Source organism: Choloepus didactylus, chromosome 6 (assembly GCF_015220235.1).
Source record: "Choloepus didactylus isolate mChoDid1 chromosome 6, mChoDid1.pri, whole genome shotgun sequence".
Lineage (NCBI taxonomy): Eukaryota > Metazoa > Chordata > Mammalia > Pilosa > Megalonychidae > Choloepus > Choloepus didactylus.
This window is the reverse complement of record NC_051312.1, coordinates 14,176,616-14,194,034: the sequence shown is the minus strand read 5'-3', so window position 1 is coordinate 14,194,034 and position 17,419 is coordinate 14,176,616. Positions and strand designations below refer to the sequence as shown.

General features: G+C 45.1%; 1 protein-coding gene across 5 annotated transcripts in view; it reads right to left on the bottom strand.

Moving 5' to 3' along the window:
• Positions 1–5,971: 5,971 nt before the first annotated feature.
• Positions 5,972–17,419, bottom strand: part of VWCE (von Willebrand factor C and EGF domains) — a 35,956-nt gene continuing 24,508 nt past the window's right edge. For all 5 annotated transcript variants that reach the window (XM_037838257.1, XM_037838252.1, XM_037838253.1 and 2 more), the window contains one exon: positions 5,972–7,009. In XM_037838257.1, the coding sequence (XP_037694185.1) occupies positions 6,375–7,009 (635 nt within the window). In that variant the 3' untranslated portion in view covers positions 5,972–6,374. The remainder of the gene's footprint in view (positions 7,010–17,419) is intronic.

Genomic DNA, 17,419 nt, shown 5'->3' with positions numbered 1-17,419 from the left:
ACACCGGGCTCTAGGAAGGGTTGGGGTGAGTACTACATCCAGTGCCCCAGGCCTCCCCGGTGCCACCCTCCCCACTCTAACTCACTCTCCATCACTGAGCAATCGTTTTGAAACATACATTTGATCACATCCCTCCCTTGTTTAAAATCTCTAATTAATGCCTTCCAACTGCACTTAGAACAAAACAACAGATCTTTCGTGTGGCTTCCAGACCCTGCAGGCTGTGGACTCTGGTACCTTCCCTGCCTCGTGTTGACCTCCTCACCATGACAGCTCCTTCCTGGAGCCTTTCCTGCACTTGGCACAACCTGTAATTACACGTTTATGTGAGCATTTGTTTCTGACCCACAAGGGCAGGGACTGCAATCATTTTGTTTATGGTTGGAGCCCCAGCAGCACGTACCTGGTGCACAATAAATATCAGTCAAATGAGTGATTAATTAGAGGTGACTTTTTAAAAGGAAACAACTAAGATGGGAGGAGAGAGCAGATTTGATCTAAGGCCTGCGAAAGACAGCAGATGGGTCAGCTCCCGCTCCTGCTGATGTTCCAGCTCACATTTGGCCACGGGGCGGGCAGGTGGATTTCTTGAGTTTCTAAGGGAGGAAGCTCGCCATTTCTGGGCTTCTTTGCCGTCACTGGTTTTGTTGATATTTCCCAAACACCTGCGAGGAGCCAAGCCATGTGCTAGGCTCCAGGGATACAGGTGGGGTCCTCCCGGACCCTCTCCTTCCTCCCACCCCTCACTCTATCCTTCCTTTCCCCCCTTCTCAGCCCCAGCAGCTGCAGGTCAGCCTGTCTCCCAGCTCTTCTTCCGTTCCATCACCCAGGGATTCCTGGACCCAGACAGAACCTAGAGAGGTTCCCATGCCAACACATCCAACCTGATACTTTCCACTTTGCTCCAAAAGATAAGATGGATTCACATTCCTTTGTTCATCCTTCTCCATTTCCTGAGAGCCTCTGGGGGTCTGAGCAGAGCTCAGTCCATTCTTCTCATTCACACTTGTCCAGGAGTGTTATTTTAATCTCACAGGTCTCTGCTCCACTCATCTATGAAACCCAAACCTTCCCGGACGATGATTCTCGCCCTTTGCTGGTGGGAGTATAAATTGGTATATTCCCTAAGGAAGGTGAGTTGGCAATATCTATGAAAATTAGAAATGCATAGAACTGCGGCCCAGTAATTCACTTCTGGGAATTTATTTTAAAGATACAGTTGTGCATGTGCAAAATGATGTAAGTACCAGGGTATTCTTTGTAGCGTCATTTGTAACAGCACGATTTGAAACGCTCCAAATGTCCATCCATAGAGATGCTTAAACAACTGTGGTACATCAACTGGTGCAAAAGCCACTAAGCAGCTGTAAAAAGAAAAAAATGTGTATGCTCTCTCGGCACTGAGATGGAAAGATCTTGAAAATACATTAAGCGTAAAAAACGAGGCCTATACTATGCTGTGTTTGGATTATCAGGAAAGGAAAAAAGAATCTTTGCTTGCGTATGCACGAAGGACACCCAAGAAGTGGTCACCGTGGAGAGGAAAAGACAGGGGCAGAGGGAGATGGGTCACTGAATACAATTTGACATTTTTTAATTTTTAATGATGAGGATGTACTACACGTTCAAAGTAAGTTAAGTAAAAGTATTTTTAAATGTCTGAAAGTTTATCCTAATTGGATACCTTTGTGATTTAACTTTAGACCTGTTCATCTGACAACCTCCAATAGCAGGTCTCTTGAAAAGGGTCTGATCGTCGGGCCCTTCTGGAACTTTCCAACACCAGTGAAACTGATACTATATGGAACAGGCCTCCCCCATCCTATAGCTTCTCAGAACCCTAAATACAGAAATCTAGGGAAAGGGAAATGAAGGTGTATTCACCCAAGAACCAACACCCTCTTGCTTGGTGGAGCCCGGGTGCGTGAAAATTCAGACCAGCCCAGCCCAGTGCAAAAGTGCACTGCTTTTGCCCAGCCAGGGTCTCTAAGTGGTCCTCTAGCCTCCTGGTGCCAGCCCCCCTTGGGGCTGGAGCCGTGCACACCAGGGCTTATTCAGGACAGAACATGTTCTTACCAAATTGGATTCCACTGACGCCCTTCCAAAATGTCACAATGACAGTGCCCACCCGAGGGGGAAGAGGACAGCTCCAAGCCCTCCAGGGGCCCTGAGAAGGGACTGTGTTTACTGTGGAAGATGCTGTCACTGCCCCAGGGAGCGTCCCCAGCCCAGCCTGGAGGTCCACTACCAGCAGCTCCTGCAGCTCATTCCCTAGAACTTTCTTGTGGCTGGGAAGGGGGTAGGAAGCAGGCTCAGTCCTTGGGTGAGGCCAGCCGGCCATGCAGGAGGGCCAGCAGCCCAGGTGCAACCGTCACCCAGCAAGGGCCATGGCTCCAACGTCCCCCCACCCCCAGTGAGCCTGAGTGGCAGCCACCCACACCCTCGCTGTGCTTCCTGGGGTCCCCTCTCAGATCACTGACTGGTACCCACATCCTGTCTTCAGGTCTGCTTTAAAATCCTGTGGTTGTAGCACCCAGCACAAACAGTGGCAGTCAACTGTGTCTCCGAAGAGCCCAAGCCAAGTGAGATGTGAAGGGAAAAAGCCCCGACTCGGGGTCAGAAGACAGGGGCCGTGCTCCCAGCTCAGCACTCGAGTATGTACAGCCTCAGAACATTCTAGCTTCTCCCAGCCTCTGTTTCCTCAGCTGTAAAATGGATTGGGATGCAGGCAGGGGGTGTCTAGATAGGCACATTTTTATACTTGAACCAACTCAGGGAAATGGTCACAAATGTTCCTCTTCCCTTTCCCCCAACCCCCTTTTTTAATATTCAAAATGAAAATCATTTATTCACATGCTATGGGGGTGGGAGATTAGTATTTAAAAGCATTGATAGCCTGATCAAGGTGATGGAGTGAGACACTTCAGGGCTCTGTCCCCCACACAGAAGTTTGAACAACCAGAAACTGGCAGAAATTTCTCTCTAAAAGCTCCAGAAACCAGTTAAAGGACTGCAGTAACAGGGCAAGTGTTGAATCAAGAAAAAGACTACTTAAAAGCAGTAGAGTCTTGTGTGCCCAGGCTGGTTCCATCCCTGGTCCCGGTTCTGAAAGGAGTGGAGCAACCCTCGTGCTCATACTGGGAACACGTACGTCTGGCCCAATCTGTCTGGTGGTGGCGTGAGGGACTCACCACCCCAGAACTTGCCCTGCATGTAGCAGGCGGCACACAGAGCTCTCCTGCAGAACACTGTGGGACAGCAATCAAGTCGTGCTGGTTGGGGCGAGGGATTGCTGGCTGTAGGACAGACAGTGCAGTGACAATGACCATGAGGAAACTGTTTCCTAGGGAAGAAGGGACATTCCTATCCATGGAAATGGCAGAATTTCTGGGGACACAAATGCACATGCCCAAGACAAGATACATGCCTGAGCACAAAGGATCAGGGAGGCCCTACACTTTGTCCTGGGGCTATTCTCTAAACTCATTGTATGGATAAGCCCCGAAGGAGAACACTCTCACAGATCAAGCTGCAAAGACTGGGAAAGGTGTTTTCTTTCTTTTTTTTTTTTTTTTTTTTTTTGTTAGCTCCTACAATTCACAGAAAGCTCTATCATAACACTAGCTGGACACAGCTTAAGAAACAAACACTTCAGAGTCTAAATTCCAGCAACATGTCCAGGTTTCAACAAAAAGTTACAAAACATACAAAAAAAAAAAAAAAAAAAAAAACGAAAATGATGGCCCAGGCAAAGCAAAGAACTTAAAGAAATAAGAAAAACAAGGATGGACACAAAGATAATATCAATAGAGAGATGGAAATTATGAAAAGGAACCAAACAGAATGAAGACCACAATAACACAAACTGAAAATTCCCTAGAGGGGTTCAATAGCAAATTGGAGCTGGCAGAAGAAAGAATCAGAATACTTGAAGATAAGACAATGGAAGAAAGGAAGGGAGGGATGGAGGGAGGGTAAATGTTGCAAAATGTCAAAATTGGTGGATCTGGGTATCTGGAGGGTAGGGTATGTTGGAGTTCTCTGTATGAGATCACTCACCTGTGGGAGAGATCTTTCACTGGATAATTTCCACAGAGGTGTGGCCCTGCCCATTCAGCATGGGCCTTGATTAGCTTACTAGAGCACTATATAAGCTCAGACAGAAAGAGCAAGCTTGCTACACCAAGAGGGACACTTTGAAGAACACACAGGAGCTGAGAGAGGAGCTGCAGATGAGAGACGGTTTGAAGACTGCTGTTGGAAGCTGATGCAGACATCTTGAAGAATGCCATTTTGAAATGCAACCTGGGAGCAAGCAGATGCCAGCCACATGCCTTCCCAGCTAACAGAGGTTTTCCAGATGCCAATGGCCTTTCTCCAGCAAAGGTACCCAGTTTTGATGCCTTACCTTGGATACTTTATGGCCTTAAGTCTGTAACTTTGTAACCAAATAAACCCCCTTTATAAAAGCCAGTCTATTTCTGGTGTTTTGCAAATCCACAGCATTAGCAAACTGGAACAGGGGGGTTGTATTATTTTTGGTAAACTATCCTGCAAGTTTGAAAATAGTTCAAAATAAAAACTTTTTAAAAAACATATTGGGAAAAAAAAAGAAAAAAGAACATATTGAATGGAGGGATAGTTATGAGCAATCGGCACTGGTATTTAGCCGCTGACACACTGCTAGCTGGGCTTGCTTGTGAAGTCACAACCGGGAGGCAGTCACCTTTCCACACTCTCACCCTGAAATTAGATCTCACGTGGCAGCAGGAAGTGGGGTGGGCTGTGGGAAGCTCAGGGTGGGGGTGGGGGGTGGGTATGGCCAAGAACAAACCACGGAGGCTTGTGGAGGCATTGTCACACGTCGTCATCACAACTCTGAGTCAGGACTATTATTATCCCCCTTGTACAAATGAGGGAGCAGAGACCCAAGATCCCACGGCTGGTCAGGAAATAGGGAGGGTGCAAGCCTGGGTCTTCCAGCAGCTCAAACCTTGCTCTTAGCTACCACCCTTTCTGTCTTCCTGGGTGAAATAGTCTCTTAAGTCCTTTGCATCTAAAGTCTATGGTCTCCATGGTCCTCACTCTGGATTCATAACCAGTCCTCAAGTTAGGATCCCACTAGGACACCGTATCAGGGCTGGATACTCCCATAAGGCCTTTGCAGACAGAAAACCCCTGCAGACACTTGACCCTGGGATTTATGGTGAGCAGCAGATCAGAGGAGGGCTAAGAGGAGGTTGCAAATGTTGAAAGGGCCTGTGCTCCAGGGGCTGGAGCTCATTCTGCAGCCCTCATGGTTTCCGGTGTAGCCAACTGGTAATCTGACATCTTCCAGCCTCATCTCATGTCCCCGATCGAGATTCATCTTCTCCATTAATGGAGAGCACTGTCCACTTTTCATCTGTCAGGGAAATGGTGCTGCCCTGCCCAGTCCCAGCCTTCCTGGCTGAAGAGACCTGCCTCACCCAAAGTTATGCCCCCTTCCTGAGGCTGCCCAGTTTGAATCAGTGTCAACAGGGGAGCCCAAAGCCCTGTCCCTTGGTCGGACAACTCAGAAAGGCCAACCGAGCCTCAGAGCTCCCAGAGGGGGTTGGCTGAGGCCTTGGGGCAGGTGACAATCCAGAGCACACACTAATAAACTTCCCACCTGCCATCTCCACCTGAGACATCCCTTCCCAGAAAAGCCAACCTGCAGAGCCATCTCTCCATCTCTTACCTCCTTACCTGAAATGCCTCCCAATGCCGAGAGGCCACCAGGTGCTCACACATGCCCACCTCCACCCCACCCATCCACCCACCCAGCCCCAGCTTGATGCAGGATTTGGAGATCTCCTCCTGGGTCCCAAGCAAGGTCTTCTCCGAGGCTGAGGGGTTGAGGCGGGGAGCTAGTTTACCACCCAAGGGCTTGGGGTGGGGTTTTCCCACCTTCCCACAGGCCAGGAGTGAAGGAGCAGAGCAGCTTGGGGGAACCGAGATGACCTTTAATCAGAAAACCTCAGGTAAGGATGAGTGAGGCCTGGTGGCCTGTCCCAGTGGATCCCCAGGCCCTGCCTGACTCTGCTGCTCCAAGAGAGGAGGGCTCAGCAGCCTCCAGCTTTCCCAGGAAAAACAAGCCGACTGTGTGGTCCAGGACACTGAACATGGAGAACATCCTTTGCTGAATCCTCACCCCACGCTCCAAATGCTGCTTGGGAACAAGGCTGTGTCCAGTCCAGGTGGGATTGTCCATTCCTACCGAGAGCCCTGCAGGAATGAGCCTTGGTGTCAGCAGCCGGATTTGCCCCCAGAGTGACTCGGCTTGCTCCCTGGGCCACTGGCAGAGTTTTCTCTGTCCAGAATCTTCCAGGCACCATCTTGAAATTGAGACCCACTTACAAGGTAGACTCTCCCTCTCCTGAGGTACCCATTGCAGGCTTCTGAGAGGTGGGGCTGGTGGTGGGTGCAAGAGCTGCAGCGAGTCTGGAGGGGGCAGGAGAGAGTCTGTGAGGCCTGAGAGGGGTGATGGGGGTCCCTGAGGGCCTGGGGACCATCGTGGAAAGCGCTGAAGCTTCAACCAGGACGGTGGCAGGCAGGGAGGGCCAGCTGGATGCTGTCCGGGCCTCGGAAGCTGAGGAGGGGGTCTCCAGAGCAGCAGGAGGAGGCCAAGGAACCCCTGGGGAGGTTGGAGGTAGAGTGGAGGCTCCCGATGAGGGCTGAGGGTGCTGGGAAGCCCCAGGCCCCCCTGGGAAAGTGCCCCCTGGCCCCAAAGGGGGTGAGGGTGGGGCCTGGGCTCCTGGTGGGCTTGTGGAAAAAGTCTGCATGTTAGACAAGTTCTTTCTCAGGAGGAGCTGGAGGAGACGGAGCGCTGGCCTTTGAGGTGACGTTGTCAGGGGACCAGGGCAGGTGCTACAGTTGGCAGGACCGGAAGGGGCCTCGGTGTCTTCACGGGGGCTCTGGGCAGCTTTGCTGAATGCCACATCTCTGGGTGGGGAGAGGCCCTGCCGTCCTTCCAGAGGAAACCGGAAATCTAGATGAGAGAGAAAGGTGGGGAAAACAAGGTACACAGTGGTTCTCCCCATGGCTGAGGTAGCTCTGGGATGAGCTGTACTGGGTACAGATGCCCAAGCTTCATCCTCCGAGGGCCTCGGTGCACCTGGAAAGAACATGACGGCTCCTGCCCCCAGGAACGAAGGGAGGCAGTTCACCAAAGCAGCACTGCCAGGAATTTTCTGGGTGACCTTGGGTAAGTCATGTGACAGCTCCAGGCATAATAAGGACCTCACAGCCTTGAATGAAACGGGCAGGAAAACTCTCAGCAAAGAGCCTGACACATCGTAAGGCCTTGACACGTAAGGGAAGAAGGAGGAGCAAAGAGAAAAGGGTAAGTGGAGAAGCAAAAGAAGAAAGATTATCAAAGAGAAAGGTCTGATCAGGAGGAGACGGATGGTCTCAAGCACCAAAGAAAGAACTTGAATGATTACACTTAAAAATCATCAACAACCGTGTGAAGGTACTAAAAACCATCCTATTGTACGCTTGAAATGTGTGGAGTGTATGGTGTGTGAATTGTCTTCTCCACAAAGCTGTTATGTTTTTAAAAAATCATCAAAAGGCAACTATTCGGTGGGGGGCAAGATGGTGGACTGGTGAGCTGTATGTTTTAGTTACTCCTCCAGGAAAGTAGGTAGAAAGCCAGGAACTGCTGTGGACTGGACACCACAGAGCAATCTGACTTTGGGCATACTTCATACAACACTCATGAAAATGTGGAACTGCTGAGATCAGCGAAATCTGTAAGTTTTTGCGGCCAGGGGACCCGCGCCCCTCCCTGCCAGGCTCAGTCCCGTGGGAGGAGGGGCTGTCAGCTCCGGGAAGGAGAAGGGAGAACTGCAGTGGCAGCCCTTATCGGAAACTCATTCTGCTGATCCAAACTCCAACCATAGATAGACGGAGACCAGACACCAGAGAATCTGAGAGCAGCCAGCCCAGCAGAGAGGAGACAGGCATAGAAAAAAACAACACGAAAAACTCCAAAATAAAAGCGGAGGATTTTTGGAGTTCTGGTGAACATAGAAATAGGAAGGGCAGAGCTCAGGCCCTGAGGCTCATATGCAAATCCCAAAGAAAAGCTGATCTCTCTGCCCTGTGGACCTTTCCTTAATGGCCCTAATTGCTTGTCTCTTAGCATTTCAATAACCCATTAGATCTCTGAGGAGGGCCCTTTTTTTTAATCCTTTTTTCTTTTTCTAAAACAATTACTCTAAGAATCCCAATACAGAAAGCTTCAAAGATTTGCAATTTGGGCGGGTCAAGACAAGAGCAGAACTAAGAGAGCTCTGAGACAAAAGGCAATAATCCAGTGGCTGAGAAAATTAACTAAACACCACAACTTCCCAAGAAAAGGGGGGTGTCCGCTCACAGCCATCATCCTGGTGGACAGGAAACACTCCTGCCCATCGCCAGCCCCATAGCCCAGAGCTGCCCCAGACAACCCAGTGTGACGGAAGCGCTTCAAATAAAAGGCACACACCACAAAACTGGGTGTGGACATTAGCCTTCCCTGCAACCTCAGCTAATTGTCCCAGAGTTGGGAAGGTGGAGCAGTGTGAATTAACAAAGCCCCATTCAGCCATCATTTCAGCAGACTGGGAGCCTCCCTACACAGCCCAGCAGCCCAGAACTGCCCTGGGGGGACGGCACTCACCTGTGACATAGCACAGTCATCCCTCAACAGAGGACCCAGGGTGCACAGCCTGGAAGAGGGGCCCACTTGCAAGTCTCAGGAGCAACACGCCAATACCAAGGACTTGTGGGTCAGTGGCAGAGACAAACTGTGGCAGGACTGAACTGAAGGATTAGACTATTGCAGCAGCTTTAAAACTCTAGGATCACCAGGGAGATTTGATTGTTAGAGCCACCCCCTCTCCCTGACTGCCCAGAAACATGCCCCATATACAGGGCAGGCAAAACCAACTACACACGCAAGCTTGGTACACCAATTGGACCCCACAAGACTCACTCCTCCACTCACCAAAAAGGCTAAGCAAGGGAGAACTGGCTTGTGGAGAACAGGTGGCTCGTGGACGCCACCTGCTGGTTAGTTAGAGAAAGTGTACTCCACGAAGCTGTAGATCTGATAAATTAGAGATAAGGACTTCAATTGGTCTACAAATCCTAAAAGAACCCTATCAAGTTCAGCAAATGCCAAGAGGTCAAAAACAACAGAAAATTATAAAGCATATGAAAAAACCAGACGATACGGATAACCCAAGCCCAAGCACCCAAATCAAAAGATCAGAAGAGACACAGCACCTAGAGCAGCTACTCAAAGAACTAAAGATGAACAATGAGACCATAGTACGGGATACAAAGGATATCAAGAAGACCCTAGAAGAGCATAAAGAAGACATTGCAAGACTAAATAAAAAAATGGATGATCTTATGGAAATTAAAGAAACTGTTCACCAAATTAAAAAGATTCTGGACACTCATAGTACAAGACTAGAGGAAGCTGAACAACGAATCAATGACCTGGAAGATGACAGAATGGAAAATGAAAGCATAAAAGAAAGAATGGGGAAGAAAATTGAAAAAATCGAAATGGACCTCAGGGATATGATAGATAATATGAAACATCCGAATATAAGACTCATTGGTGTTCCAGAAGGGGAAGAAAAGGATAAAGGTCTAGGAAGAGTATTCAAAGAAATTGTTGGGGAAAACTTCCCAAATCTTCTAAACAACATAAATACACAAATCATAAATGCTCAGCGAACTCCAAATAGAATAAATGCAAATAAACCCACTCCGAGACATATTCTGATCACACTGTCAAACACAGAAGAGAAGGAGCAAGTTCTGAAAGCAGCAAGAGAAAAGCAATTCACCACATACAAAGGAAACAGCATAAGACTAAGTAGTGACTACTCAGCAGCCACCATGGAGGCAAGAAGGCAGTGGCACGATATATTTAAAATTCTGAGTGAGAAAAATTTCCAGCCAAGAATACTTTATCCAGCAAAGCTCTCCTTCAAATTTGAGGGAGAGCTTAAATTTTTCACAGACAAACAAATGCTGAGAGAATTTGCTAACAAGAGACCTGCCCTACTGGAGATACTCAAGGGAGCCCTACAGACAGAGAAACAAAGAAAGGACAGAGAGACTTGGAGAAAGGTTCAGTACTAAAGAGATTCAGTATGGGTACAATAAAGGATATTAATAGGCAGAGGGGAAAAATATGACAAACATAAACCAAGGGATAAGATGGCTGATTTAAGAAATGCCTTCACGGTTATAATGTTGAATGTAAATGGATTAAACTCCCCAATTAAAAGATATAGATTCGCAGAATGGATCAAAAAAAATGAACCATCAATATGTTGCATACAAGAGACTCATCTTAGACACAGGGACACAAAGAAACTGAAAGTGAAAGGATGGAAAAAAATATTTCATGCAAGCTACAGCCAAAAGAAAGCAGGTGTAGCAATATTAATCTCAGATAAAATAGACTTTAAATGCAGGGATGTTTTGAGAGACAAAGAAGGCCACTACATACTAATAAAAGGGGCAATTCAACAAGAAGAAACAACAATCATAAATGTCTATGCACCCAATCAAGGTGCCACAAAATACATGAGAGAAACACTGGCAAAACTAAAGGAAGCAATTGATGTTTCCACAATAATTGTGGGAGACTTCAACACATCACTCTCTCCTATAGATAGATCAACCAGACAGACCAATAAGGAAATTGAAAACCTAAACAATCTGATAAATGAATTAGATTTAACAGACATATACAGGACATTATATCCCAAATCACCAGGATACACATACTTTTCTAGTGCTCACGGAACTTTCTCCAGAATAGATCATATGCTGGGACATAAAACAAGCCTCAATAAATTTAAAAAGATTGAAATTATTCAAAGCACATTCTCTGACCACAATGGAATACAATTAGAAGTCAATAACCATCAGAGATTTAGAAAATTCACAAATACCTGGAGGTTAAACAACACACTCCTAAACAATCAGTGGGTTAAAGAAGAAATAGCAAGAGAAATTGCTAAATATATAGAGACGAATGAAAATGAGAACACAACATACCAAAACCTATGGGATGCAGCAAAAGCAGTGCTGAGGGGGAAATTTATAGCACTAAACGCATATATTAAAAAGGAAGAAAGAGCCAAAATCAAAGAACTAATGGATCAACTGAAGAAGCTAGAAAATGAACAGCAAACCAATCCTAAACCAAGTAGAAGAAAAGAAATAATAAGGATTAAAGCAGAAATAAATGACATAGAGAACAAAAAAACAATAGAGAGGATAAATATCACCAAAAGTTGGTTCTTTGAGAAGATCAACAAGATTGACAAGCCCCTAGCTAGACTGACAAAATCAAAAAGACAGAAGACCCATATAAAAAAATAATGAATGAAAAAGGTGACATAACTGCAGATCCTAAAGAAATTAAAAAAATTATAAGAAGATATTATGAACAACTGTATAGCAACAAACTGGATAATGTAGAAGAAATGGACAATTTCCTGGAAACATATGAACAACCTAGACTGACCAGAGAAGAAATAGAAGACCTCAACCAACCCATCACAAGCAAAGAGATCCAATCAGTCATCAAAAATCTTCCCACAAATAAATGCCCAGGGCCAGATGGCTTCACAGGGGAATTCTACCAAACTTTCCAGAAAGAACTGACACCAATCTTACTCAAACTCTTTCAAAACATTGAAGAAAATGGAACACTACCTAACTCATTTTATGAAGCTAACATCAATCTAATACCAAAACCAGGCAAAGATGCTACAAAAAAGGAAAACTACCGGCCAATCTCCCTAATGAATATAGATGAAAAAATCCTCAACAAAATACTTGCAAATCGAATACAAAGACACATTAAAAAAATCATACACCATGACCAAGTGGGGTTCATTCCAGGCATGCAAGGGTGGTTCAACATAAGAAAATCAATCAATATATTACAACACATTAACAAGTCAAAAGGGAAAAATCAATTGATCATCTCAATAGATGCTGAAAAAGCATTTGACAAAATCCAACATCCGTTTTTGATAAAAACACTTCAAAAGGTAGGAATTGAAGGAAACTTCCTCAACATGATAAAGAGCATATATGAAAAACCCACAGCCAGCATAGTACTCAATGGTGAGAGACTGAAAGCCTTCCCTCTAAGATCAGGAACAAGACAAGGATGCCCGCTGTCACCACTGTTATTCAACATTGTGCTGGAAGTGCTAGCCAGGGCAATCCGGCAAGACAAAGAAATAAAAGGCATCCAAATTGGAAAAGAAGAAGTAAAACTGTCATTGTTTGCAGATGATATGATCTTATATCTAGAAAACCCTGAGAAATCGACGATACAGCTACTAGAGCTAATAAACAAATTTAGCAAAGTAGCGGGATACAAGATTAATGCACATAAGTCAGTAATGTTTCTATATGCTAGAAATGAACAAACTGAAGAGACACTCAAGAAAAAGACACCATTTTCAATAGCAACTAAAAAAATCAAGTACCTAGGAATAAACTTAACCAAAGATGTAAAAGACCTATACAAAGAAAACTACGTAACTCTACTAAAAGAAATAGAAGGGGACCTTAAAAGATGGAAAAATATTCCATGTTCATGGATAGGAAGACTAAATGTCATTAAGATGTCAATTCCACCCAAACTCATCTACAGATTCAACGCAATCCCAATCAAAATTCCAACAACCTACTTTGCAGACTTGGAAAAGCTAGTTATCAAATTTATTTGGAAAGGGAAGATGCCTCGAATTGCTAAAGACACTCTAAAAAAGAAAAATGAAGTGGGAGGACTTACACTCCCTGACTTTGAAGCTTATTATAAAACCACAGTTGCCAAAACAGCATGGTACTGGCACAAAGATAGACATATAGATCAATGGAATCGAATTGAGAATTCAGAGATACACCCTCAGATCTATGGCCGACTGATCTTTGATAAGGCCCCCAAAGTCACTGAACTGAGTCATAATGGTCTTTTCAACAAATGGGGCTGGGAGAGTTGGATATCCATATCCAAAAGAATGAAAGAGGACCCCTACCTCACCCCCTACACAAAAATTAACTCAAAATGGACGAAAGATCTCAATATAAAGAAAGTACCATAAAACTCCTAGAAGATAATGTAGGAAAACATCTTCAAGACCTTGTATTAGGTGGCCACTTCCTAGACTTTACACCCAAAGCACAAGCAACAAAAGAAAAAATAGATAAATGGGAACTCCTCAAGCTTAGAAGTTTCTGCACCTCAAAGGAATTTCTCAAAAAGGTAAAGAGGCAGCCAACTCAATGGGAAAAAATTTTTGGAAACCATGTATCTGACAAAAGACTGATATCTTGCATACATAAAGAAATCCTACAACTCAATGACAATAGTACAGACAGCCCAATTATAAAATGGGCAAAAGATATGAAAGACAGTTCTCTGAAGAGGACATACAAATGGCCAAGAAACACATGAAAAAATGTTCAGCTTCACTAGCTATTAGAGAGATGCAAATTAAGACCACAATGAGATACCATCTAATACCGATTAGAATGGCTGCCATTAAACAAACAGGAAACTACAAATGCTGGAGGGGATGTGGAGAAATTGGAACTCTTATTCATTGTTGGTGGGACTGTATAATGGTTCAGCCACTCTGGAAGTCAGTCTGGCAGTTCCTTAGAAAACTAGATATAGAGTTACCATTCGATCCAGCGACTGCACTTCTCGGTATATACCCGGAAGATCGGAAAGCAGTGACACGAACAGATATCTGCACGCCAATGTTCATAGCAGCATTATTCACAATTGCCAAGAGATGGAAACAACCCAAATGTCCTTCAACAGATGAGTGGATAAATAAAATGTGGTATATACACACGATGGAGTACTACACGGCAGTAAGAAGGAACGATCTCGTGAAACATATGACAACATGGATGAACCCTGAAGACATAACGCTGAGCGAAATAAGCCAGGCACAAAAAGAGAAATATTATATGCTACCACTAATGTGAACTTTGAAAAATGTAAAACAAATGGTTTATAATGTAGAATGTAGGGGAACTAGCAATAGAGAGCAATTAAGGAAGGGGGAACAATAATCCAAGAAGAACAGATAAGCTATTTAACGTTCTGGGGATGCCCAGGAATGACTATGGTCTGTTAATTTCTGATGGATATAGTAGGAACAAGTTCACAGAAATGTTGCTATATTAGGTAACTTTCTTGGGGTAAAGTAGGAACAGGTTGGAAGTTAAGCAGTTATCTTAGGTTAGCTGTCTTTTTCTTACTCCCTTGTTATGGTCTCTTTGAAATGTTCTTTTATTGTATGTTTGTTTTCTTTTTAACTTTTTTTTTCATACAGTTGATTTAAAAAAGAAGGGAAAGTTAAAAAAAAAAAAAAGAAAGAAAAACAAGGAAAAAAAGATGTAGTGCCCCCTTGAGGAGCCTGTGGAGAATGCAGGGGTATTGGCCTACCCCACCTCCATGGTTGCCAACATGACCACAGACATAGGGGACTGGTGGTTTGATGGGTTGAGCCCTCTACCATAGGTTTTACCCTTGGGAAGACGGTTGCTGCAAAGGAGAGGCTAGGCCTCCCTATGGTTGTGCCTAAGGGCCTCCTCCCGAATGCCTCTTTGTTGCTCAGATGTGGCCCTGTCTCTCTCTGGCTAAGCCAACTTGAAAGGTGAAATCACTGCCCTCCCCCCTACGTGGGATCAGACACCCAGGGGAGTGAACCTCCCTGGCAACGTGGAATACAACTCCCGGGGAGGAATGTAGACCCGGCATCGTGGGACGGAGAACATCTTCTTGACCAAAAGGGGGATGTGAAAGGAAATGAAATAAGCTTCAGTGGCAGAGAGATTCCAAAAGGAGCCGAGAGGTCACTCTGGTGGGAACTCTTACGCACACTTTAGACAACCCTTTTTAGGTTCTAAAGAATTGGGGTAGCTGGTGGTGGATACCTGAAACTATCAAACTACAACCCAGAACCCATGAATCTCGAAGACAGTTGTATAAAAATGTAGCTTATGAGGGGTGACAATGGGATTGGGAAAGCCATAAGGACCACACTCCACTTTGTCTAGTTTATGGATGGATGAGTAGAAAAATAGGGGAAGGAAACAAACAGACAAAGGTACCCAGTGTTCTTTTTTACTTCAATTGCTCTTTTTCACTCTAATTATTATTCTTGTTATTTGTGTGTGTGTGCTAATGAAGGTGTCAGGGATTGATTTGGGTGATGAATGTACAACTATGTAATGGTACTGTGAACAATCGAAAGTACGATTTGTTTTGTATGACTGCGTGGTATGTGAATATATCTCAATAAAATGAAGATAAAAAAAAAGACTAAAGAGAAAAAAAAGGCAACTATTCATATTCTACATCAATAGGTTTTTTTTTTCCTTAAAGGGTGCTCTCTTGAGGAAGAGGCTCGTGGTGAACACAGCCGAGGCAGCCTGTTTCAGAGAAGGAGCCGGGCTCTGAGCTGAGCAGCCCATGGTGAACCCCACGAGTGCTTTACCTCTTTGGGCCTTCGTTTCCAAACCTGGAGGTGGGATGGCCGAGAGGAAAGGGCACGAGTAGGGAATCAAAGACACCTGGCACTGAGTCTACCCCACCAGCCCAAGTGCAGCCTTGAGACAAAAACTTCTCTGAGCCTCCATTTCCCCATCTGTAAATGGAGATAACAGTGGCACCCACCCCAGAACGTTCCATGAGGATTTATAGGAGGAGATATAAGTAACATGCTCGACATTCTGCCTGGTACCTTGGCTGACGACTGTTTCTAGAAAGCAGGGGAAAGATATCTATCAGCTGGCAGGGGAGTCGGTGGTGATTAAAGCCAACTAGGATCTGTAAGGTCCTATAGTCCTTGCATAAAGGATTTGGAGGCTCAGTGGATGTTCATTCTTCCCAATCCTTCAGGTCGCTTATCGTCTCACAGATCTAAGGAGCAGCACTGAATATAGAATATACTCTTCAAGAAGTCAAAGGGATTAAACAGATCTTTTATACGAGAGGACATTCTAGTCATAAATCAGGGGAAAATTCACTGATGCCCTGGCAGTTATAAAAACACAAAATTAGCCACATTTAAGGCACTTTATAAATATAATACATTGGAAAAATTAATCAAAATCGTACAGTGAAGAGTTGGTGGGAATAAGGAGAATGAGCTACCTCACTGTGCATTTCCTCCTTCCTTTGGTACAGCCCACACACGAACCCTGGGTCTGTGTCTGTGTCAGAGGAATTACAAACAGTGCTCAATGCCCTTTGATCACTTACTCCATTTATTGCATCACACCTCCAGAGCACAACTCAAAAAACAAAACAAAGCAAACAAACAAAAAAAAAACCCCAAGTTGTCTGACCAAAGACTTTCATAGCAGGTCCACTGTGGATTGGGGAAAAAAGAAAAAAAGAAAACACCTAAATGTCAACCAAAAAGGCAGTGGGTAATGTGGTGGTTTGAAGCTGTATGTACCCCCCAAACAACATGTTTTTAAATTTAGTCCAGTCCTGTGGGTGTGCACCCATGGTAAGTAGGACCTTTGGATGAGGTTATTCCAGTTAAGGTGTGGTCCAGCTCAGTCAGGATGGGGCTTAATCCTATTACTGAAGTCCTTCACAGGAGAATGGAGTTCAGACAGAGAGAGAAAGCCACCAAAGCAACAAGCTGAAAGCAACAAAACCCAGAAAAGATGGGAGAGACGAGCAGACGCCACCGTGTGCCGTGCCATGTGGCAGAGGAGCCAAGGATCAACGGCCACCGGTCTCTCTGGGAGGAAAACATCGCCTTGATGATGTGCCTTGATTTGGACATTTTCCCATTCCCCAAACTGCGAGTGAATAAATTCTCACTGTTTAATCTGACTCATTTCATGGTATTTGCTTTGAGCAGCCTAAGAAACTAGAAACGGTATGCAAACCCGCACAAGAGAATATTTGGGAGCTTCCTAAATAAAATGGCCAGCTGTAGGCCATGTCAATACTTTGAAACTGTGTTACAGTAAGTCAACTGCGTCCTGTTTACAACTCTGCCAAAAGATCCAGACAGACGGACACTAACATTGTAGAAAGATGGACAAACAAGACGACAATCCTCAGAAGCATAGACTCTGGGATTAAATCCTGGCTCCACCTCCAATCTGCTGTGTGGCCTTGAGCATGTCACTTCACCCCTCTGTGCCTCAGTTTCCTCATCAGGAAAATGGGGGTGATGACAGTGCCTGTCCAAAAGAGTTGCTGTGAAGATGGGACAGAATAAGACATATGACGCACCCTGACATGCAGTGAGTGCTCAGCACATGTTAGCATTCTGTAAAGTTGTTCCAGTTCCTAAATTGTCATTTTAAAAAAGGA